Here is a 25047-nt window from a genome sequence, read left to right as displayed (position 1 = left end):
GTCACACACTCAAAGAAATAGGCTAGATCAGGATAGGGAGAGAGGGGAGATTTGACTATAAGATCCCAAACCCGCCATCTGTAATGACAGTTTGTGTAAACGAAACGTTTGTCGTTCTTTGTTTTATTTTCACATAATGTTGATTTTGTGTCAGTTTCGTTCTTAGAAAAGATACTAAATTGAAATCTCGGTGGAGCTGCACATTCTTTGCAATTTTCACACTCTCACACACCAAAAATGTGCCTTGTTCCATTTTGTTCCTCCTTTTAGGAGGATTGTGGGAGGGTGTAAATACCAATGGAATATTTTATCTTTCTGCCAAGACGCTGTAAGAGTTTATTTTGTGCTATAGTTCTAATCACAGACTAAGACCCAACTATTTTATTTCCTTCAACCCAGGAAAACACATTAGACGTCGATAATGGTTTTTGGTCACTGCGACCTGCCCACCTCCTTTTCTTTACCAGACCCAATCCCAAAAGGGAAGACTAGCTCTGATTATAGATGAAATGATTTATGCTCGCAGTTTCTTTTCAGATTGACTCTTTCCCTCAAATAATTTGAGAAATCGCCAGTATCCACATCCAACGACATCACAGTAAACTAGTAGCTTTCTAATAAAAACAAAAACGGCCATTCAATATCACATTACCTTTCAGTTGATTCTGTCAGCCAACGGGCATCTCAAGATAGTGCTAGCTAGGTCTGTCTCATATGATTTTTCTAGAATGGAGCTGAGATCTGTTCTGGAAAGCCTCCTGCCCTTGTGAGAACCTCCCAGGTTTGGGTCCATATTCTGTCTCTCGTCCTGCCTTCTCATCCCTGTTTGCAACACAAAAATGTAGTCACACCCATGTATTCTGCGTGCGATAAGACATTTATTGTTGTTGGAGGAGGAAGAGGACTGCTACTGCTGCTGCTGCTGCTGCTGTTGTTGTTGTTGTTGTTGTTGTTGTTGTTGTTAATAGCAGTATTATTATTCATCTCTGTGTATTCTATCCCGAATGGATGCTGCTGGGATGAAAACAAATGTTTTGAGTTCCCAAAGTTATAGTTCAACTTCTCAGGGGAAGCCTGAAACCAACCCACAGAGAAGCCAAAAAAAGAAGCAGCAGGGGGGAAAAGAGTGTGAGTTTGAATTGAGAATCTTTTGACAGACTGTTGACAACAGCCATGCAAATATATCTATTTATAGTGGATACAGTGGGGGGAAAGAAAGGCAAGAGAAAAATACAGTAGAAGTAGGTGCTAGGAGGGTCCTCCTCTTCTGTCTTCTGATCTTTTTATATACCTATGAATAATTTTAGACATGTTGAAGTTTACTGGGTGCCCATTGTGGGTTGTGATACATAAGTAGCAGTGAAGTACAACATTCCATGCTTTCCTAGAGCGGACATGCAAGGGGATGTTTGGTCCAGCCAGTCAGAACTTCCTGTTTCCTCCTGGGCTGGGACATACTTCCTTTGCATGTGACTAGAGGTGGGTGTGACCTTACCTGCCCAGGTAACAAAAGGGCAAGGCACGCAGAACACTCTCTCCCTTTCTCCGTCGCTGGACCAGCAGCTTTTTAGCTAGAGGTGCTCTGTTGGCCGGGAAACTGAGAAAACGAATGCTCAACTGAGTGATCTGTGACCACTAATGTTAAAAATCTGGCAATGGAAAATTTCTGTGGAGCTCCCCTTGCCTTGATGCCCCAAGCACATGCTTATTGTGCTAAATGGTAAAATTCAGCCCCAACAGAGGACAAAGGGACTATTCTCATATGGGATGGATCCACTTTGTAACTAAGTCTGCCTTCAGGGATCCATCTGTGAACTGAATGTGTGAGTGAACTTCTTTTATACAGTGGTACCTCGACTTACAAAGATGATCCGTTCCACAGCCGTCTTCGTAAGTCGAGGTTGAAGTGAGGTCGTAAGTCATAATGTCGAAGTGTGCAGACGGCACATGTGCGAAGTGCGATTCTGCACTTCTGCGCATGCGCCGACCACGCGTGCTGCACTGCGCAGGTGCAGATTGCACGCGTCGGCGCGCACGGCGAAAAGACTTCAGGGGTTGTTGACTTCGGAAGTCGAAACATTTGGAAGTCAAAGCATTCGGATGTTGAGGTATGACTGTATACTTTTTATACACTTTACAGAAGATTGTGGTGTGTTTATTCTTTTAAGAGGGGTATAAGGGGACTTACCTGGAATCTAATATTAAGAGGCTTAAACAAGCCTGCAACCAGCTACCTGCTGTGCATTTAAAAGGGAATGTAAAACTCTGCTAAGTTATAGAACTTGCTGGCGCAAGTTAGAAAGGATATTATTAAACAATATATCCTTTCCTGCCTCCCTGAAGATTCCCACACCCATGTTGCACCAAATCCACTCATGCTTTCACTTGCTGCCCTGTAACTGCTCATTTGCCCCCACCAACTCAGAGGACTGAGGCTGAGCAGGACAGAGCATTGGCTTGGGGCTCAGCTTTGGAGTAGAGGATGGCTCCAGTCCTTGATTTCCCCCCCACACATACACACACACTGAAACTCCCTTTTCTAGCCTAGAAATGACTAGCTGCTGACTAGTCACTTCTCCTCAGGATAGGAAATTCATTGGCACAATAGTCTTCAGGGTGGGAAGTAGTGATCGGACCAGAGTACCCTAAAGCCAATTAAGCCAGCATAAAGATGCCATTCTTCTGGTTGTAAAGCAAGAGCATATGAGGGGAAATTATTTGGCCTGGTTTGTCCACGGTAGAACCAACTTTGTTTGCCCAGACAATATTGTCACAATCTTCCCACAGAGCTCCCAACATGCTCAACCTCAGCTGGGCCTTGCTGTGGAAATAACTCTCTCTCTCTTTTTCTTCCAAAACTAGAACAATGCCACTAGCTAATTATCACAAAGGGATACTGAAAAGGAATTCTGCAGAACTTGGCAAGGTACCACTGCAGAGCATTAGAAAGATGTTCTTGTAAACAAAAACCTGCAGGCCATTTTATGTTTCTGCACCTGCTTCTCTCCTGTTCAATTAAAAGATGACGTGTTTCTTCACTGCCTAAGCCTTGTCCTTTCCTGCCTCACTTGTGTACTTAGCTGCTGTGAACAGGAAGATTTGATTGTTCTTTTATGGGCTTGAACAGTCTGTTGTGCAGTGCTAGTACCTCTGTCCCCATCCGTTGCTGTCCAACCTGCATTTATTTTCTGGATGCTTTTGAACTACAAAAAGGTAAAGGTAAAGGACCCCTGGGCAGTTAAATCCGGTCAAAGGCGACTATGGCATGCGGTGCTCATCTCGCTTTCAGGCCAAGGGAGCCGGCGTTCATCCGCAGACAGCTTTCTGGGTCATGGAACCAGCATGACTAAACCACTTCTGGTGCAACGGGACACCATGACAGAAGCCCAAGCACATGGAAACGCTGTTTACCTTCCCGCCGCAGTGGCACATATTTATCTACTCACACTGCTATGCTTTTGAACTGCTAGGTTGGCAGGAGCTGAGACAGAGCAACGGGAGCTCACCCTATCACACACCTGTCACAGTTGCTCTGTGCATCAATAGCCATTTAGTCCTGCTGGCCACATGACCCTGAAAGCTGCCTGTGGACAAACACCGGCTCCCTTGGCCTGAAAAGCGAGATGAGCGCCACAACCCCATAGTCGCCTTTGACTGGACTTCACCATCCAGGGGTCTTTTACCTTTACCTTGGGAGCGATGAGACCATGCTGGCCACATCTGCACAGAATAATAACGGCTGGGCTAAATAAACCATCCTCTACATGAATTTAACACCAGTGTGGGCAGCCCATTTGTTCTTCCCTTCACATAAATGGGTAAACTGAGAGTGGGGTGCTGAATCTGACCAGTGGGCCATATCTTCAGGGCCCCGTTTCTCAGCACACCAGGTGGGCGGGCGCAGCGCGCAGCGCAGCTACCACAGGCGCAACAGCGCGGCGCACCCTGGCAGCCCGGCACCCTGGCGCATTGTGCCACCCAGCTTTGCCTTAGGGCCGGCCCTGCGTATCTTTATCTTCCCCACACCTTCATGAGCCAAGTTTGACAGGCGAGTGGGATTATAGCAACCTAGTCATTGCTTATCTGGATAGGGCAGGCATCCCCAAACTTCGGCCCTCCAGATGTTTTGGACTACAATTCCCATCTTCCCCGACCACTGGTCCTGTTAGCTAGGGATCATGGGAGTTGTAGGCCAAAACATCTGGAGGGCCACAGTTTGGGGATGCCTGGGATAGGGGGTGGAGGTGTGCGAGGGCATGTATAAACTAGCCTACTGTACACAGGTAAAGCTAGTGTTAACTTTTGAGTCAATTAGGGAAGCTTTTAATGTTTAATAAATTATTGTACTGTATTTTAATATTTCTGTTGGAAACCATCCAGAGTGGCTGGGAAAACCCAGCCAGATGAGTGGGCTATAAATAATAAATTATTATTATTGTTATTGTTATTATTATTATTATTATTATTATTATTATTACTACTACTACTACTACTACTGCTGGTTCAGTAGAAGTATTTTCCTCAGGACCACAAAAAGAAAGAGTTAAAATAACCACCCCCCCATCCCTGCTCTGATCCTGATCCCGTTAACTATCAGCTCCCCCAGGTGACGCAATTTGCATTTTTAAAAGCCTACACATTAGCTGCAAAGGCATATTTAACATCAGCAGTAGTTTGACCTTGAATATCAGGTCCTTGCTTCCCTTTTTTCCCTTCTCAGAGTGAAAAAGCAATGGCTATGTCTCCTCTGCTTCTATACAAACTCAAGGGATCTCAGCTGCTCAATCCACAGAAGATCAGATTTGCTTAAATTGATAAAAACCCTTTGAACTGCCCAGTAAATGTATTTCAAAGTGAATAATAAAACATGATATAAGGCTTTTTTCCAGTCATTTGGGGGCATCTCTTGCCCAGAGACCTAGAAGTGGTGGTGTGTGGGTTGGTGTTGTTTTTTAATAAAAAAAATGAATTATGCAAGATAATGCAGAATTCACTCCAACAGGCTGCTGTTAAGACCAATAATTTAGGAATATTGTTAAGACTGAAAAGGCATCACAGAGGTGACATATCTCATCATAAAAGCCCCAGACTTGATTCAGTCTCTGATTCAGAAGCTGGAGGTGAACCAGAGATTAAAGTGACCTGAAAATGAGGAAATAAAAGCCCTAATCAGGCTTTGCCTGAAGACATGAAGACTTAAAATGTGGAGGGCTGAGAGATGCACACGCAAGACTCTCACATGTTTAGTGCAGAGCTCTGAAAAGGAGAAAGCCTTGTCTTGTCAGGGTTCCTGATTGTAGAAAGGACTCTAAATGTTTGCCCTCCACATTTAAAGGTCTTGCATGTTCAGGCAAATTCCCAGCTCCCTCCCAAACGATACTTTATTCCCGCCCACCCCCCAATTGTGACAAAAACCTTTCTGTTTGGGCTGTAGCGGATAATTTTGCTGATTTTACAGTTGCTGTTTTATTATGCTTTTATATCGGGGTTTGATGTGATGTTTTATGATATTTTATCATCGATCATAATTGAAACTGCATCCAAAAGGAAAACCCCTAGGCAAATTCAGTGAGGGAGGGGTCAGGAAGCAAAGGAGTGGAAGAAAAAAAATTAATAGCTGAGCAATGGTCCAAGTGTTTAATTATCTCCCTGTTCTTCTGCCCTTCATCCCAGTGGTAGCCTGGGACAGCTAACAATACAAATTTCAAACACAGTCATGGGTACAGAAGGAAAGAGAAAGAAGTAGAAAAAGAGATTGAACTTCTGTATCTGATTTATTTATTTTTTGTATAATTTTTTTTATTTTGATTTAAAAGCCATATTAATACAATGTGTTGTTTAGTCGTTTAGTCGTGTCCGACTCTTCGTGACCCCATGGACCATAGCACGCCAGGCACTCCTGTCTTGCACTGCCTCCCGCAGTTTGGTCAAACTCATGTTCGTAGCTTCGAGAACACTGTCCAACCATCTTGTCCTCTGTCGTCCCCTTCTCCTAGTGCCCTCAATCTTTCCCAACATCAGGGTCTTTTCCAAGGATTCTTCTCTTCTCATGAGGTGGCCAAAGTATTGGAGCCTCAGCTTCACGATCTGTCCTTCCAGGGAGCACTCAGGGCTGATTTCCTTAAGAATGGATAGGTTTGATCTTCTAGCAGTCCATGGGACTCTCAAGAGTCTCCTCCAGCACCATAATTCAAAAGCATCAATTCTTCGACGATTAATACAATACCAAACTACAATACAACTAAAGGAGCCAATTATTCAATACCAAATTAAACAATTTTGTTTGACTTTCCGTGCTCTGTTTTTTTGGGGGGGGGGTGGGGGGGTTGTTATTCTTCTTTTGTCCTGCTCCAAAACTCTGATTTAGTCCAAATGCATCAGTTCCGATATTGATCCTTTATTTTATTTTAACAGTTCAGGCTGTTGAACTTCTGTATTTGAAACTACTTTGTGAAGAACCCAAGAAGTCCAAAACACAGTGGATATTAATTTTTTTATCCTACCCCTTTGATTATGACTATTATGTCATAATATGATATTTTGTCTTGTTGGCTGTGGAGATAAACAAACCATCAGTTGCACCATTTTGAATTTAAAACACACACACTCCTCCCATGGTTGCCTTTTCTGATGTTCGCAAGCCCTGCAAGACACATATCCCCTAAAACTGGCTGTGTGCTTTCTTTCTCTCTCTCTCTCTCTCTCTCTCTCTCTCTCTCTCTCTCTCTCTCTCTCTCTCTCTCTCTCTCTCTCTCATTCACAAACACACACACAGACAGAGAGAGAGAGAGAGAGAAACTGTATTACCACTTCTCAAACATGCTTCTTTGTTTTAATATAATACAACCAGCACGGATTTCGGGCTAGTGATACTTTAGTTCAAGGGTGCGGAACCTCAAGTTCATTGGTCAAATCCTGCCCTCCAGTCAAGTCTTTCAATTCTCCGCTCAGGATTTTCCACCGGCCATACTCCCCCCCCCAACCATACTCCTCACTGATCCTGGTCCTCACCACCCTGCTCACATGCTTTCAGTGGCGGAGGCGGGGCTGGTGCCCGTTCCAGGGTCGTGGTGTGCCTCCTGGGGGTATGACGCGCCTCCCGGGGGGCCGTAGCACGTGTTCCGGGGGTGTGGCGTGTCTCCCGGAGGGCTGGAGGGCGGGCCCCTGCAATGGCGCCCCTTGGAGCCCGCCGCTCGGGGCGGCCCGCCCCCACCGCCCCTATCTTCCTATGCCCCTGCATGCTTTGTTTGGCTGGAATATGTCATTTACCTGTAGCAATTCATCTTGCTCGGGGTTGGTGGCAGGGGTGCCAACTTGAATAAAATACTGGGAGGGGCTAGTCGCGCACAACATTCGAATGGCAATGCCCATCAACTATTTTATTGTGTGGGCCCAAGCCCCGACAGCCCGTAAGAGTCGGCTCCTATTGTTGGTGGAAAGGTATTTGTGCACATAGAGACCTTTGGAGAGGGTGGATTGTAAGCTACTGTAAGGTAAAAAGGTAAAGGTTAGGTCCATTGAAAGGCAACTATGGGGTTGCGGCACTCATTCTCCACTTTCAGGCCGAGGGAGCTGGCGTTTTCGATGGACAGCTTTCCGGGTCATGTGGCCAGCATGACTAAACCGCTTCTGGCGCAACAGAACACCATGACTGAAGCCAGAGTCCATGGAAACGCTGCTTCCTTCCCGCCGCAGGGGTACCTATTTATCTACTTGCACTGGCATGCTTTCGAACTGCTAGGTTGGCAGGAGCTAGGACAAAGCAATGAGAGCTCACCCCGTTGCGGGGATTTGAACCGGCGACCTTCTGAGCAGCAATCCCAAGAGGCTCAGTGGTTTAGAAGACCGCAGCGCCACTACTGTACAAAATTAACAGTCACATCAATTGCTCTGCCTGCCCAAAAAAGTTGTATCGTGGAGGAACATCACTCTCAGGTTGAAAAAGGTTTTGCTTCCTTGTTTTAAGTGTGTGTGTTGTGTGTGTGTGTGTGTGTGTGTGTGTGTGTGTGTTTGTGTGTTTATGATTGAAAGAATAAAAATGTGAGAAGAGATGCTAAGATGCACAGTTATGTTAACAGCTTTTGTGTTGTTGTTGTTTTTTTAAAAAAAAATCTCGTGGATGAACAGAACTTTCAGTGCTGTGAAGCCATGCTGGAAGCTGTGGAGCAGCAAGACCTGGACGCTGTCCAGATTCTCCTCTATCAATACACACCCGAGGAGCTGGATCTCAACACTCCTAACAGTGAGGGGCTAACTGCACTGGACATCGCCATCCTGACAAATAATGTGCCTATTGCCAAGATTCTTTTGAAGGCTGGGGCAAAGGAGAGTCCGCACTGTAAGTATGGCAGAATGCGTACTGTAGCTAAATTGTACAGAAAAGGGCCAGGCAAGCACAGTGGGGAGTTGTGTCAAGACATCAGGAAGCCAGGTGCATGAGGACTTGCTTATGGTAATCGGCACCACAGAGAGAAAGATATCATGTGGCAAGGCCCAGGCATGATATGCAGAGGGTACAGTCCCTGGAGATTCAGAGCCCTGTAGCCCATGTTTAAAACCCATTAACATGAGCGGAAAAACAGAGGCTAACTTGTAAATCATGCATTAGGTTATTTATGCAAACATGCTTGCTTCGAAGTATCTATTATCCAGTAATAGACTTTTTTTAAATAAAAAAATAGCTTGAAAATTGGGCACAAATTCCATTCAACTCTAGCTGTAACTGGATAGATATGTGTGTCATCAGACAAGCTTGCTTTTCAGAACCTTCAATTGGAGACCCATACACCTATTGCTTTTTGAGAAGCTAAATTTGCTCTAAAATTGCTCTCCACCAGAAAAGGGCCATATCAGGAGTCAGCAAACATTTCCAGCAGGGGGCTGGTCCACCATCCCTCAGACCTTGTGAGGGGGGTCGGACTGTATTTTTTTTGTGGGGGGAGGAAACAGCCGTCGAGACCACATAACACCGGTCTTGAAAGACCTACATTGCCTCCCAGTACGTTTCCGAGCACAATTCAAAGTGTTGGTGCTGACCTTTAAAGCCCTAAATGGCCTCGGTCCAGTATACCTGAAGGAGCGTCTCTACCCCCATCGTTCTGCCCGGACACTGAGGTCCAGGATCGAGGGCCTTCTGGTGGTTCCCTCGCTGCGAGAAGCCAAGTTACAGGCAACCAGGCAGAGGGCCTTCTCGGTAGTGGCACCCACCCTGCGGAACGCCCTCCCACCAGATGTCAAAGAGAAAAACAGCTACCAGATTTTTAGAAGACACCTGAAGACAGCCCTGTTTAGGGAGGCTTTTAATCTTTAATTGATTATTTTATTCTTCTGTTGGAAGCCACCCAGAGTGGCTGGGGAAACCCAGCCGGATGGGCGGGGTATAAATATATTTATTATTATTATTATTATTATTATTATTATTATTATTATTATTATTATTATTATTCCCCACAAATAACCCAGAGATGCATTTTAAATAAAAACACACATTCTACTCATGTAAAAACACACTGATTCCCAGACCGTCTGCGGGCCGGATTTAGAAGGCGATTGGGCCAGATCTGGCCCCCGGGCCTTAGTTTGCCTACCCATGGGCTATAATATAGTCCCCAAAATGCACTGAGATTTCGATATTTTGTAAGAATTGCACAAAAAGTCTTCTGTGCACGAATGAAAGCCTCCTTTGGATGGGGGCAGCACCTAGCACTCCATCAGCACTGCATGAATGCTAACCAGTGAAACAGCTGAAAATTCAGTGGGATGTGGGGCTGTGCGATAGATTGCGACCTTTGAGGTTGCCTGTCCTTTAATAGCACCAAGCCATACAAGATCCTCGAGCAACTGCACAATAAATAAGACAAATAAATAAATCCAGAATCTAGAGCCCTGGGATTGTGCTTTTGGTCTTGCAGGAGCCCAATGAAAGCCAAACGAAGTTTGCTGAGCCCTGGCTGGGAGAGGGGAAACTGACAGCGAGAAACAAATGAAATCCTTGTATTTTTGGTTGTGCTATGTCTGCTTTGCTGGCTGCTACCGAAGGCCCACTCCTGTCCAATATCAGCACTCCGCTAATACACTAAGAGTGGCTTATGAAACTGCCCTTTGTCTTCTTTCATGGGATGGTCTCAGTCCGTTTTTGTTTTTGTTTGCTTGTTTGTTTGCGAGGGGAGAGCGAGCGGCTTGCCAAGCCCATTAATCCATGACACACATTTTGACGCCTTACCTGTGGCTAAAAATACACCCATGCCTACAGATTTTGCTCGAGACTGTCAATGCCTATATTTAGGTCTTTCCCAGCATGTCCATAATGAAACTGTGTTTTCAGGGGTCCGGACCGAGCAGACTCTGCCATTAATTTGGAGTTAGTTAAATTAACAGCATTTAGCACTGACCTGTCAATCTTTGAGCTCCAGGAAATTGCACCTTGAGGCTACTAATATTGCCGATTTTTTTCTCTCCACTGGACTGTGCGTGTATGTGAGGGTGCATTCCTCCCCCCACTTTTTTAAAAAGCCAGAATTGGTGCACATTTATTGCTTTGCTATGTCCACAGCACTTACATTATCATTTATCCTGGGCTCTTTTAACCTTCCCAGGAGATTTTTTTCATCCCCTGCCCCCTGCCCCCCCACCCCCACTCCTCGTGTAGTATACCTGCTCAATGAAAAGAGTTGTGTAGCTTTATATTTATTTGTTTGTTTTTCTGTCATGGTTCGTGACTTGGGGGGGGGGAGTGTGACAGGGTTTTGGAGTACGTGATTGACGGCTGAAGCAACATTCATTAGGCATGGCAGATCTGCAGGAAAACACAGCCCTGAGTGTTCTAAACAGCAGTCAGGGGGGAAAAAGAGAAAAAAAAGACTAAACTAATTTTTCATTGACTTCATTGGTAAACAAATGTAGTCTGATGGCATGCGGGGGCAATCATAAATTATATTCATTTCCTGTCATTAATGCAAACATGCCTATGAACACAGAGAATGCGAATCTATAACCACTTCATTTCCATTAAAATAATAATAATAATACTGCACTGCACTTATCGCCATTTTTTAAATTTGGCGTCTCGATCCATCTAGGGGCCACCTGAAGGCTAAACGCTGCTTCTTCGTACCCATAACTTCAGCACATCAGGGAATTGTGCAAAATGACTGGGTGCTGCTTGTGTGATTGGGAACTTTCAGTTACCATCCAGCAGTTTGGCACCAGGGAGCTGCATTTAGTTCCCTTTCTCTCTTCTCCCTGCCCAGCATCTGATCAGTGATACAGAGGGCCAGAATTACATAAAGGGTACATCATAGGGATGCAGGTGGCGCTGTGGTCTAAACCACTGAGCCTCTTGGGATTGCTGATCAGAAGGTTGGCAATTCAAATCCCTGCGACGGGGTGAGCTCCCATTGCTCTGTCCCAGCTCCTGCCAACCTAGCAGTTCGAAAGCAAGCCAGCGCAAGTAGATAAATAGGTACCACTGTGGCAGGAAGGTAAACGGCATTTCCGTGCGCTCTGGGTTCCATCACGGTGTTCTGTTGCGCCAGAAGCGGTTTAGTCATGCTAGCCACATGACCCAGAAAGCTGTTTGTGGACAAATGCTCGGCCTGAAAGCGAAATGAGCATCACACCCCATAGTTGCCTTTGACAGGACGTAACCGCCCACGAGTCCTTTACCTTTTACCTTACATGATACACTCAATGTGTAGTTAACAAGTACATCTAAGGTTGGGATGGGTTTTCTATTATCCTATTTAAAACAAATCTTTAATGTTGATGTAATTTTTCGCTGGATTTGTTTGTGGGTTCGTTATAGTACCAATGGTTGTTATAAGGCAACTTGGAAGTTGTCGTGGAAGACAAGATATAATTGTTCTAGATTAATAAATAGCCTTTATAATCATAGAATTGGAAGGGACCCAAGGGTCATCTAGTCCAACCCCCTGCGATGCAGGAATCTCAGCTAAAGTGTCCATGACAGATGGCCATCCAACCTCTGCTTAAAAACCTCCAAGGAAGGAGAGTCCACCACCTCTTGTGGGAGTCAGCTCTACTGCCAAACAGCTCTTACTGTCAAGACGTTTCCCCCCCAAACGTTTAGTCGGAATCTCCTTTCTTGTAACTTGAAGCCATTGATTCGAGTCCTACCCTCCAGTGTAGGAAAAAACAAGCTTGTTCCCTCTTCCATGTGACAGTCCTTAAGATATTTGAAGATGGCTCTCATATCTCCTCTCAGTCTCCTCTTTTCCAGGCTAAACATACCCAACTCCTTCAAGAGCTCTTTGTAAGGGTTAGTACTTCCTATGTTCTTCCTGTGTTCTGTTCTTCAGACTCTCGCAGTGTGATAGAGCATGCTGGTGGGGCTCCCCTTTGGGGTCACAGCAAAAGGATTCTGGCCAGACTTGTCCCGCACACTCATCTTTCTCCCCTGCACCTCACCCTAACCCCTGGTCAGCGGATGAAATTTGCGATTTTGCCATGCAAAAGTCCTTGTGCTAACTTCCACCTTTCCCTTCTCCTGCTAGTTGTCAGTATGGAAAGCAGGTCGATCCATCTGAGCAACTTAGTTCAAGAGGCTCAGCAACGAGTCAGCGATCTGTCTGCAGAAGTAATGAATGAAGGGCTCAGCACAGACAGCTCCGAGAAGGAGAAGCAGCTGAAATCCTGGGAGTGGAGATATCGACTCTACAAGCGCATGAAATCGGGCTATGAACATTCCAGTAAGAAAAACCAATGATTCATCTTCACTGGCATTACTGCAGAGCAGTAGAGCTCCGTCTTAAAACCAGGGGAGCTGGTGCAGATAGAACAAGTTACCTTCTAAAACTTAAAGTAATGTGGGTGGTGAGATTCAAGAAGACCTTATCTAGTTCATGAAGATGACAGGGAGCCATACAAGCCGTGGTTCATTTTTTGTTTGCTTCTTCTGAACCCTCCAAACTACCTTGCATCATCTAGTGTAGGGATCCCCAAAAATTCTGGAGTTCTGGAGTTCAGCAGCCTTCTTGGAAATCAAAGAAGCTACTGTGAGCAACACAAAATACCCATTTCACAGAAGAAATGTTGGTTATGCTCAGAATATGCTGTACACTAAAACGAAAATAAATAAAGGATACAAAAATGCACAGGCCACCCCATCACCACCGCCAAGCCAAAAATCCTCATTTTAAAAACTGGGAGGATGAGGGTGCCTTGGTGGGGGCCTAAGGGGGCCATATTGGAGACCACAGGATCATCAAGTATTTCTATGAAAAGTTTCATTCTGGTGGTGGTCTTGTAGTAAGGTCAAAGCTTACTGGGGAATGATATACTGAATATACACTGATAGAATGAAATGAAAAGGATGTTTAAAATAGCCTTTGTAAAGAAAACCAGAAGCTTTTCTTTTGGGAATTATAGGGACATAACTACCTAAACTGTATAGAAACTTTTTCATGTATGCAACTACAGCGGCAAGAATGTTACTTGCCCCCCAATGGAAAGAAGCAAAAGTCCCAGCAAAGGAAGAATGGCTACAAAAACTTATGGAGTATGCAGAAATGGCGAAACTTACCAGAAGAATAAGGAATCAAGATAACAAATATTTTATAAAAGAATGGAAATGGCTTACTGAATATTTACAGATAAATTATAAACAGATAAAAACATTGGCAAGATTGTTGTAACAACCTGCAGTTTTATAAGAGTATATAATTAAAGAAGATGACTCAATAAGCAATTTTTATATACATCATTTTTATTAAATTTTCCACGTTAACAATCCAATCCAACCACATTAAATATTCCAAATTATACATATACATATCAAATAATCCAAATATTCTGCCAAATTATAGATTTTTGGAGGACTTTCCATGCTTCAAAGTTCGGAGGGCTCTGATCATCATCATGGCTCTACTACATTTCACAATAATTTCCGGTGGTTCCTTGGTTTCTTTCTGTTGTTATTAATCAATAAGCAAATTAAGTTAATTTGGAAATGCAGAATATATTAAAAATAAATTTAAGGAACCACAGAAAGAGGGGGGTGGAAGTCAAGTTTTGAAATGTCAAAATGAATGTAAAATTAGTGAAATGTATAAAACTAGTGAAATGTATAATTTTGAAAAGCATATATATATATACACACACACACACACACACACACACATTCTGAAACAAACTTGTTTCAATTTGAGAAAGCTTACACTGCAAACCTATACATAGCTAGACGCCAAAATAAGTTCAATTGTGCTTTTGGGAACTTACTCTCTGGCAAAAGTGTAACAGATGGCCATGCTACTGCTGCAAATAATCATTTTCACAGGGTAGAAAACAAAGCAATGGTTTGAGCTGCCATATAAATGTGCTTGCTTATTCAGCAAAAAATTGAAATGCAGTTAAAAACAAAGCAAAAATTTAACGCGTTGTTTGGTTCCTTATCTGTCCTAGTACTGATCTCGGCAATTATCTGTGTGTTTCTTATTTACATATATCGAGGAAATGTTTGATTTCTGGGGTGCTAGCATTATCCAAAAGAGATGAAGGCAACCAATCAAACAAACAAATAGTGCCCACCAGATCTCATTAGCATAGACTTCCTAGTAGCGTTCAAAGCAACACCATATGAAAGCTCACCATTTTTTGGTATGGTTTGGGGACGTTTCTTTGATGAACACTGTTTGAAAACTATTTGTTCCGCCTGTAACATGATGTTTTCTCTTTGCTCCCAGGAGCCCCCGAGGCACCGACCAACGTCTGCCTCATGGTGACAAGCAGCACATCACTCACTGTCACTTTCCAAGAACCTCATAGCATGAACTCAGCAGTGGTGACCAGATATAAAGGTACTGACTTTGGCTTGGTTTCATGACCTTGCGTTGATGAGACCTGCCTGATTAAGATGGACTGTTTACAGCAACCATCTCACAAATCAGGCCAGGTTAACAATATGGTACGGGGGGGTCAAACGTTGAGTAAGATCATCGAGAGAGTTGCCTGAGGACAAAGTAAGGTTTATTAGGAGGGCTCGGCAGGTTGGAAATGGGATACCCAGGTCCTTTCCTGTCTTTCCATTCCATCTGACTGAGCGCTCCTACCTGAAGGACTTCCATTTTTATTTTTGAAATTTATTTATTTGGTTTTTCAGATTAAAATTTTACAGTCATATATCGAACATAGATCATAAAAAACAAGATTCCAAGGAATCTCCTGGACTTCCATCCTCCCCTTTGTGGGTACTACCCACGGTATTATTAATCATTTCCTCCTGCATCTTTTATGATGATCCAAATCTTCTACATCTCCATTATATCCAAAATCCACTATTAAACTACAAGTGATATTCCAATCCTACTAATGATTTTAACTGTTTACAATGCTCTTTAAGGTAAGTTTTAAAAATTCCACATTCTTTACAGTGGTACCTCGGTTTATGAACACAATTGGTTCCAGAAGTCTGTTCATAAACTGAAACGTTCATAAACTGATGCGAACTTTCCCATTGAAAGTAATGGAAAGTGAATTAATCCGTTCCAGATGGGTCTGCGGTGTTCGTAAAACAGAGGTTCCACTGTATTAAGATTTTCTGATTTATGATTCTTCCAGTCATTTTAGCCATTTCGGCATAGTCCATCAACTTAATCTGCCATTCTTCTCTGGTTGGGACATGACTTCCAAATTTAAGAGGCCAGGAAGTTAATAGGTTTCCTCTTGTTAGTAGCATTGCAAATATGCAAATAATAATAATAATAATAATAATAATAATAATAATAATAATAATTTTATTATTTTACCCCACCCATTTGACTGGGTTTCCCAGCCACTCTGGTGTGAGACATCACTGAGGGATGTCTGACATCAGAGGCCAGCTTTTGTGCATAGTGTGATTGCATGAAAACCAGCCCTTTCTTGAAGTATGGACTGTTTTTATTATGATTGTTTTACTACAGTGGTACCTCTACTTACGAATAACTCTACTTACAAACGTTTCTACTTACGAATGGAGCTCCATCCGCCATCTTGGATGCAGTTTAGATAGGATTTTTTCTACTTACGAATTTTTAGATAGGGTTGCTTCGACTTATGAATGTTTTCTCCCAATGCATTCCTATGGGATTCGACTTACAACTTTTTTCGACTTACAAATGTGCGTTCGGAACGCATTAAATTCGTAAGTAGAGGTACCACTGTATTGGGCTGCCTTTCCCATTGAAAGTAATGGAAAGTGGATTAATCTGTTCCAGACGAGTCAGTGGAGTACTTAAACTGAAAGTACTCAAACCGAAGCGTACTTAAACTGAGGTATGACTGTACACTCAGAGAAACACACACACACACACACACACACACACACACACACACACGAAATGTGCCTACAAATTCCTATATTCATGAAAACGACAGACAGAAATACATTGTATTAGAGGAATTTGCTTTGCAAAAATTAGGCACTATTATATACAACAATGCAAATATTTGGAGGAATTTGCAATACAGTGCAATTTTCATGAAGCTTTTCTTCTTCTTCTTCATAACGCAGTCTGATGTGTAAATGTGGAGGACTAAACTGATGGCTTCCAAAAATATGAGAAACGTAGAGAAACTTAGATTGATAGGTTTGTGCAAGTGGCATTGGACCAGCAAAGTACACCCCTTTCCACAAACCTTGTCTTTTTGCATGGTTTGTGTTATTATTAAAGTATATATCATCCGTATGTTTAATAGGTACTGTGCCTTAGGGGTAAGTAATGAGGACTTTCTGACCCATTTTCCCTTGGGACAGCACACTCCAGTGTTTTGTGACAGAGGAGGTGTGGGATGGATGGCAATACTTAAAATCCTTCCCTTGCCAGTCGTTTTCCCCAAAAACTTTCTTTCCCCAGCTGTTTTTTACCCCACTGTTGCTCTAGACCTGCATAGCTCTAGAATACTGCAGGAGTTAAAGCAGATGGCAGTGGCAAAATGTGTGATTTTGGTAAGGTTTTTGCTACATTGATGTGTTTGGTCAAAGGCATCATCATATTTGTGGTTTGGGGAGTAAAACAGGATGGCAGGAGAAGGGTTAAGCGCCCACCCCCACAGCCCTGTTTAGGGAAGTTTTTAATATTTGATGTTTTATTCTGTTTTTAATCTGTTGGGAGCCACCCAGAGTGGCTGGGGAAACCCAGCCGGATGGGCGGGGTATAAATTATTATTATTATTATTATTATTATTATTATTATTATTATTATTATTATTATTCCTACTACTTTTGCTACTTTTCTAGTTCAAAGTGCTCTGCCAGAGGCACTAGTTTGCAAAGGGCACTTTGTTACAAAGTGTCAAATAATGTTCATCCCTTATTTTCAAACTGTTTCTTAAGCTGTATCTCTTGTTTGGATTTCTCTATTTATGCATAATTTATAGGCATCAGATTTTTGCACTGAAAAGTCTTGTGTTTAGGCACAGCCCTGGTGATTAAACTCAGCCTCCCCATACCTCATGTGAACGTGGTACCCAAGACTGAAAACAATGTCATAATAATTCAAAGTGTTGGTGCTGACCTTTAAAGCCCTAAACGGCCTCGGTCCAGTATACCTGAAGGAGCGTCTCCACCTGCACCATTCAGCCCGGATACTGAGGTCCAGCGCCGAGGGCCTTCTGGTGGTTCCCTCGCTACAAGAAGCCAAGTTACAGGGAACTAGGCAGAGGGCCTTCTTGGTAGTGGCACCCACCCTGTGGAATGCCCTCCCACCAGAGGTCAAAGAAAACAACAATTACCAGACCTTTAGAAGGCGTCTCAAGGCAGCCCTGCTTAGGGAAGCTTTTAATGTTTGATGGATTTCTGTATTTTAATATTTTGTTGGAAGCCGCCCAGAGTGGCTGGGGGAACCCAGCCAGATGGGCGGGGTATAAATAATAAATTATTATTATTATTATTATTATTATTATTATTATTATTATTATTATTATATGGCCTTGGTTCTGAGATGCACGGGTAATATTCATTAAGCTTTTTTATATACCCCCATGGAACCCCAACCTATGGAATTGGTCACTATACTGTAGAATTTTGGAAAGCATCGAATGAACCGCAAATTGTTTTTGAATGCCACTCTGCTCTACTTAGTCATGGAAGTGGTTTTTCAGAATCCCCAGCTTTCAGTATGAAGGCGTCGGCAAGAGGGAGAGGAGAAAAGTTGGTTTAAAAAAGAGCTGAGTGGGGCCTTGGGTCAGTGACAAAAGAAGCAGGCCTCCTCCGCGTGTTCACACTACACTGGAGGAGGGAATGAAATTTCACCTGATCCTGCCCTGAGCTTTGAACATTGGAAAAGAGGGCCCAAGTTGCATGCCCATCACACAAGCATACTGCTGAGTTTGGAGGGATCAGTCTATAAATGTTCCCTTGCTCTTCATTATCAGTTGTCAGTAAAAAGCGTACTTCAACAAGTATGTGGTGAAATGGACTTTATTCTTTTCAACAGCAAAATGAGAAGCTGCTCTTTCCTTGACCGTCTGGTTGCTTTGTGATTTGTGGCTGTTCTGTGGAGCCAGCATTTGGATCCATCATGTCCTATTGTGATGTCAAACCTCAAAATTGTGTGCCATTTACAAAGGGGAGAGCAGTGCATTTCATTTTGCTGTCTCAGGCAGGAGTGGTTGAACCTGTGGACCTCCAAGTGCTGTTCAGCTCCAATTTCATCAGCCATGTCCAGCTACAGAAGAGATGGATAACAATCTCTGGAGGGCCACGGTTTCCCCACCTGTGCTCTAAACTTAGCTGCCAAGTATCCCGTTTTTGGCGGGAAACCCCCGGATGTTAATCCGTTTCCTGCTGTTCTCCCGAATGGAGAAAAATCCTGGAAATCCTCCGGATTTCCTACCTGCCAGGGAGCCTCCATTTTGGGTGCTGCTCAGCCCATGTGTGGGCACCGGAAATAGGGCAGAGCGGCACCAGAAGTCACTTCTACGCATGCGTAGAAGCGACTTCCGCTCTGCCCTATTTCCGCCCTATTTCTTCTACGCAACTTCCGGTGCCACGCCACTGCTGATCCCGCATTTTTCAGCGGGAGATCCATAGATGGATCTGCCTGACATAACTTCAAAAAGGAGATAGTACTCTTGAGGTTGCTTCCCTAAACTTACAACACTATATTTTAACCCCTAGCCTGATCTTCTAGGTTGCTCAGAAGCAGGGATTTTTCTTCAGCTGGAACTCACCGGAACTCAGTTCTGGCACCTCTCAGGTGGGCGCCATTGCCATTATAAGAGAACAAGGGAGCTGTTTGTGGTGATTTCTCTTTTTTTCTAGAAAATAGCACAGCTCAGAAGCATGTGTGAGGAGCCCTAGTTCAAACAGAGAGGGGACCATTTAATGCTTCCATTTCCCATAGTCCATATTCTGAGCTGCCGCCAAAACTTAACCCTAAAGCAAAACAAGCCAACCTATTTCAACAGATTTCCCAAAGCAAATTTCAGAGTGAATATAAAGGTTCCTCCTCAGGCAAAGCACCTGAAGCATTCAGAAAGAAACAGAGTTTTGAGCGATTCTTTCATCATCTGTCATTTTTGGTGGTATTATCCAACTGCATATGCATTGCATTTCATACAATAGATAGGACCACATGGTTCTGCATACCTCAGCTCTGAGGTGCTACGGAGCAGCTGCCGCTCAGGTAGAAAATATTGGATGAGGCTGGCTCTGTTTCAGGGTAAAACTGCTTCTTGATGTCATTATAAAACAGTAAGTCACATTAAAAGGGACACAGGTGGCGGTGTGAGTTAAACCACAGAGCCTAGGGCCTGCCGATCAGAAGGTCGGCGGTTTGAATCCCCGCGACGGGGTGAGCTCCCGTTGCTCGGTCCCAGCTCCTGCCAACCTAGCAGTTCAAAAGCACGTCAGAGTGCAAGTAGATAAATAGGTATCGCTCCAGCGGGAAGGTAAAAGGCCTTTCCGTGCGCTGCTCTGGTTTGCCAGAAGCGGCTTAGTCATGCTGACCACATGACCTGGAAGCTGTATGCCGGCTCCCTCGGCCAATAACGCGAGATGAGCGCCGCAACCCCAGAGTCAGTCACGACTGGACCTAATGGTCAGGGGTCCCTTTACCTTTACCTTTAAGTCACATTAAAAGGGCCCAAGTCAGTGTTTATGTTTGTTTTAGCCTCCCTGAGCTCTTATCCCTCAGTCTCTGAGGCTTCTGATTTCCATCTTTCACCTCAAAGCCAGTGCTTTTGTCAGGGAAAGTAAGATTTCACAGCTTAAGAGGCCCCATGCTGAGGAGAGAATTTCTTTGATCCCTAAGCACCATCTAGAAGTGTTTTAACAAGAATTTAAAGATTTAGTTAGGGAAGAAAAGAAAATAGTTCTAAGCATAAGTCCTAAATGTAGTTTGTCCAGAATGTGTGTGTGTGTGTGTGTGTGTGTGTATAATCACTCCATCCATCTCTTTGTGCAATATTATAACTCTGGAGAAAGTATAATGAAATGTGATATTGTTTCAAAAGTCGCTTATATCTGGGCTACTACTTTTGACGCTTAGAGCTAGACTTCCACTTGCTGTGACAATTTGCTTGAGGGTGGGAGGTGGCAGAAGGTCCTTTTTATGGACCACATTTACTGGAAGATAATACGCAAAAGGGTTGCCAAGCTGGCCTCTGTGGGCCCATTTACTGAGACAGTATGTGCATGGCCAGATGGCAATACGCGTCAGAAGAACGGCTCACCTGAATTCATGTCAATAATGAAATTTCTCAGGAGAAATTCAACAGCCTCCTAGAATTAACATTAGGCTATAAAAGCAGGCTCGTCTTGATTGAATCCCAGATTTAGAGATGGGTTCAGAAAGTTGCGCTTGCCGTACTTTTTTGGCCACAGAAATTTCACTCAAAGTGGATGCGGGTGTTTCTCCTCAGGAAACACACCTGAGAAATCACAAAGGAGGATGAAAAGTTTGGTCAGACGGACAGAATGTTTCAAGGCTGAGACTGCACCTTAAAGTGAAATGGATAGTGAGTTCCTTTCAGGCTAAACATCTGAGGAATTTCAAGGATGGGCAAAATCAGTTTGAAAAGACTAATGCGATTTCTACTGGGGGGTTTGCACACACCTGAAAGAGACGTAATTGGCCCACTGTTGTTTACAGTTTAAAAGTCTGTGAGGTGATGATGGTATTACAGCGAGACCAATAAATAAATAAATAAATGCCCCTATCATCCCATTTCCAAAGTCAATAGGGAACCTGTCCCAATATGCTTCATAATGAAGAACATTTGCATAGGTGAAAATTTACTTTTCACTCCCCAAAGTCTTGGGAGCCATTTGTCCATTCTTGCATGCAAGGAAGGGTTCTGTTCCTCCTTCTGTCCCCTTATTTGGGCAATGTTACCTCTAAAAGAGAAGTCCCAGCAAAGGAAGAATGGATACAAAAATTTATGGAATATGCAGAAATGGCAAAACTTACCGGGAGAATAAGAAATCAAGATAACATTTTTTTAAAAAAATAAAAGAATGGATATGGTTTATTGAATATTTGCAGATAAATTGTAAACAGGCAAGAACATTGGCAGGATTATTGTAATAACCTGCAGCATGAAGTCGCAGTATATATTCAAAGAAGATGAATAAATGAGCAAATTAAGTTAATTTGGATATGCAGAAGATATTAAAAATAAATTTAAGGAACCGCAGAAAGAGGGGGAAGGAAGTCAAGCTTTGAAATGTCAAAATGATTGTGAAATATATAAACTTGAGATGTGTGTGTGTGTGTGTGTGTGTGTGTGTGTTATCTCTAAAAGAAAGAGATGTTCTAAAGGCAGGATAAATAAAGTAGTGGAATTTATCCGCAGTATCTGCAGTAGCGACACATAAATGATAATAATACACCCAGCCTGTTGGAAGTACTTCACACTGTTTTGAAATTCTTGAACCTTATTGGTAAGCACATCCTGGTTCTTGCGCATTACTGAAAATGTGTTGCATCTCCATGGGGAATCAGGATCCACCTTTTTCTCCCTTCCAGCTGATGGTTAAGGAAAGCTATTACCAGGAGAAAAGCAAATATTATCTAAGAGTATTGTACAATATTTCACCCCTGCTGCTGCCTTTAAAAAAAGATAACACTACATGACCTGTTTTGCCCAAACATCTACACCTGCATTTTAAATGTTTTTAGGGCAATCAGTTCAGGCAGTTTCTGAAGTTTGATAACACTGCCCAGTGCATTAAAAAGCTACTTACTGTGTTTAAGCCCTAAATCTCTGCAAATTTGACAAGGTCCAGGGAACTGAAAATCTAATACCAAGTAGGTGAAAGATGGCCATTGAGCCCTTTCATTATACACCAGTTTAAAAGAGTGAACGTTCAAAATCCTTTATAGGTGGTAAGTGATCACCCTTTACACTCGTTTTCCCCATCTTTTAAACCAGGATTAGAAGCCAAATTATGCTGGGGTCAATGTAAGCATAAGAGCACTTTGTTTCATGTGAAATTCCACAGAAACCTTGTGATTGGAGATGGGCGAATATGTCATTTTCAGTTCCTCTCAGTTTTCCAGTTTTCCAATCAAGTCCAGTTCTTCACTATTCCTCATCAGTTGGCGGATATATTTCGTTCAACGTTCTCATGAAAATTCACCAGCATTTCACTGACCGCAGCAAGATTAGCGATAGCTCACCAATGGACGAAGCAGAGTGAAATATCCCTGAATATATGGAAGAAGAATACTGTATATGGGATACAGCGATGTCTGAACATTTCATCAGACACATTAAAGGCATAATAGAGACACCTTTCAAACAGACTTCCTTTTCCTTTAAAACAATTGCTGGATGCTGGAGAATTTCACTCTTTGGTTATTCTCTGGCTGTGACTGACATGCTATTTAAGCCACTGCAGTATCACTTTTGATAGTTTAGGTTCCTTGATATAGGCTCTTTGTCTTTCTTGATGACCTCTATCTCATGATGGGCTTGGAGAGGGCTTCCATATGTCCAAAATTTCCATCAAAAATGGGTGGAATTTTCGAAAAGCGTCCAATATGCCCAGGAACATATTGTGGCAGCCCATATAGGAAGTGTTGTTTTTTTGACGATTTCCCTAAGAAATAGGTAAAAAACTCCTTTGACCGGGGGGGGGGGGAGATGTTGTAAAAAAGATCTCAACAACTTTTGTGTCCCCATTTTCACTTTTTGAAATAAGGCAACTTGAGCCTCTTGGGCTTGCCGATCAGAAGGTCGGCGGTTCGAATCCCTGTGATGGGGTAAACTCCCGTTGCTCTGTCCCAGCTCCTGCCAACCTAGCAGTTCGAAAGCACGTCAAAGTGCAAGTAGATAAATAGGTATCACTCCAGCGGGAAGGTAAAAGGCGTTTCCGTGCACTGCTCTGGTTTGCCAGAAGCGGCTAAGTCATGCTGACCACATGACCTGGAAGCTGTATGCCGGCTCCCTCGGCCAATAACGCGAGATGAGCGCCGGAACGCGAGATGAGCGCCGCAGTAAGTCACATTAAAAGGGACACAGGTGGCGGTGTGAGTTAAACCACAGAGCCTAGGGCCTGCCGATCAGAAGGTCGGCGGTTTGAATCCCCACGACGGGGTGAGCTCCCGTTGCTCGGTCCCAGCTCCTGCCAACCTAGCAGTTTGAAAGCACATCAAAAAGTGCAAGTAGATAGATAGGTACCGCTCCGGCGGGAAGGTAAACGTCGTTTCCGTGGGCTGCTCTGCTTTCAGTGTTCCGTTGTGCCAGAAGCGGCTTAGTCATGCTGGCCAAATGACCCGGAAAAACTATCTGCAGACAAACGCCGGCTCCCTCGGCCTGTAAAGTGAGATGAGCACCGCAACCCCAGAGTCGTCTGCGACTGGACTTACCTGTCAGGGGTCCTTTACTTTTACCTTTTATGTTTGGAAGACTTTATGAGATTCCAGAGTCATCCTTTTTTCTTCTTCCCCAAAATTCGATATGAAATACCTCAATTCTAGGGAACCCTTCCCCCTTCCCGCCTTTCTTTCCAACATCTTGATTTAGAAAGTTGACTAGAACTCACTACAGCTAGCACTAATTCTTGATGATCCTACTATTGTCAGCTCCCTTTGATTCCCAACAGTAAATCCCTCCGCAATGTGCCGTATGGTTTCACTGTACATGATGACAAAGAATGGCCCCAAATTGAAGCCCATTTTTTCTCTTCCCTTCAGAATGGGTCTTCTGACAAGACTGCGCATTACTTTTGGTTTGACATTAAACAATCTAGGACGGTCTTCTCTCATTTTATGCCGGCCCAGTAATGGAACTTGTCTGTTTTGGCACCTTGTATACCCAGCTTTAGTTCGAAGTGATTTAATGCAGCAAAAGTTATAAAGCCCAGAAATTTGTGGTTTACAATGGAAAATGTGACAGGCCATCAAATATAATGACACTTACAGGCACTCTGTAATGAAAGGCTACTATGCGCCAGCGAGAGAACCCTCACACAAGATGTTCTGTTAACAGCCTCTAAATTTTCATAGCTGTGGCTGGAGATAGTTCTGCGACTCTCAATAAAGTCTGAGGCGTTCGTGTTGTTAGGGCTTCGGGGAGCTCAAGGTTGTTGTTTAGTCGTTTAGTCGTGTCCGACTCTTCGTGACCCCATGGACCATAGCACGCCAGGCACTCCTGTCTTGCACTGCCTCCCGCAGTTTGGTCAAACTCATGTTCGTAGCTTCGAGAACACTGTCCAACCATCTTGTACTCTGTCGTCCCCTTCTCCTTGTGCCCTCCATCTTTCCCAGCATCAAGGTCTTTTCCAAGGATTCTTCTCTTCTCATGAGGTGGCCAAAGTATTGGAGCCTCAGCTTCACGATCTGTCCTTCCAGGGAGCACTCAGGGCTGATTTCCTTAAGAATGGATAGGTTTGATCTTCTAGCAGTCCATGGGACTCTCAAGAGTCTCCTCCAGCACCATAATTCAAAAGCATCAATTCTTCGGCGATCAGCCTTCTTTATGGTCCAGCTCTCACTTCCATATATCACTACTGGGAAAACCATAGCTTTAACTATACGGACCTTTGTCGGCAAGGTGATGTCTCTGCTTTTTAAGATGCTGTCTAGGTTTGTCATTGCTTTTCTC

The 25047-nt window shown here is 43.5% G+C and overlaps 1 protein-coding gene across 1 annotated transcript in view; it reads left to right on the top strand.

Moving 5' to 3' along the window:
* ANKFN1 (ankyrin repeat and fibronectin type III domain containing 1) overlaps positions 1-25047 on the top strand; it is a 110366-nt gene that overhangs the window by 5786 nt on the left and 79533 nt on the right. The window contains exons 3-5 of the mRNA XM_060272003.1: positions 8128-8338; positions 12513-12707; positions 14700-14813. Of these exons, the coding sequence (XP_060127986.1) occupies positions 8128-8338; positions 12513-12707; positions 14700-14813 (520 nt within the window). The remainder of the gene's footprint in view (positions 1-8127; positions 8339-12512; positions 12708-14699; positions 14814-25047) is intronic.

The sequence above is a fragment of the Zootoca vivipara genome, chromosome 2 (genome assembly GCF_963506605.1).
Source record: "Zootoca vivipara chromosome 2, rZooViv1.1, whole genome shotgun sequence".
Classification (NCBI taxonomy): domain Eukaryota; kingdom Metazoa; phylum Chordata; class Lepidosauria; order Squamata; family Lacertidae; genus Zootoca; species Zootoca vivipara.
This window is presented reverse-complemented; position numbering and strand designations above follow the sequence as displayed.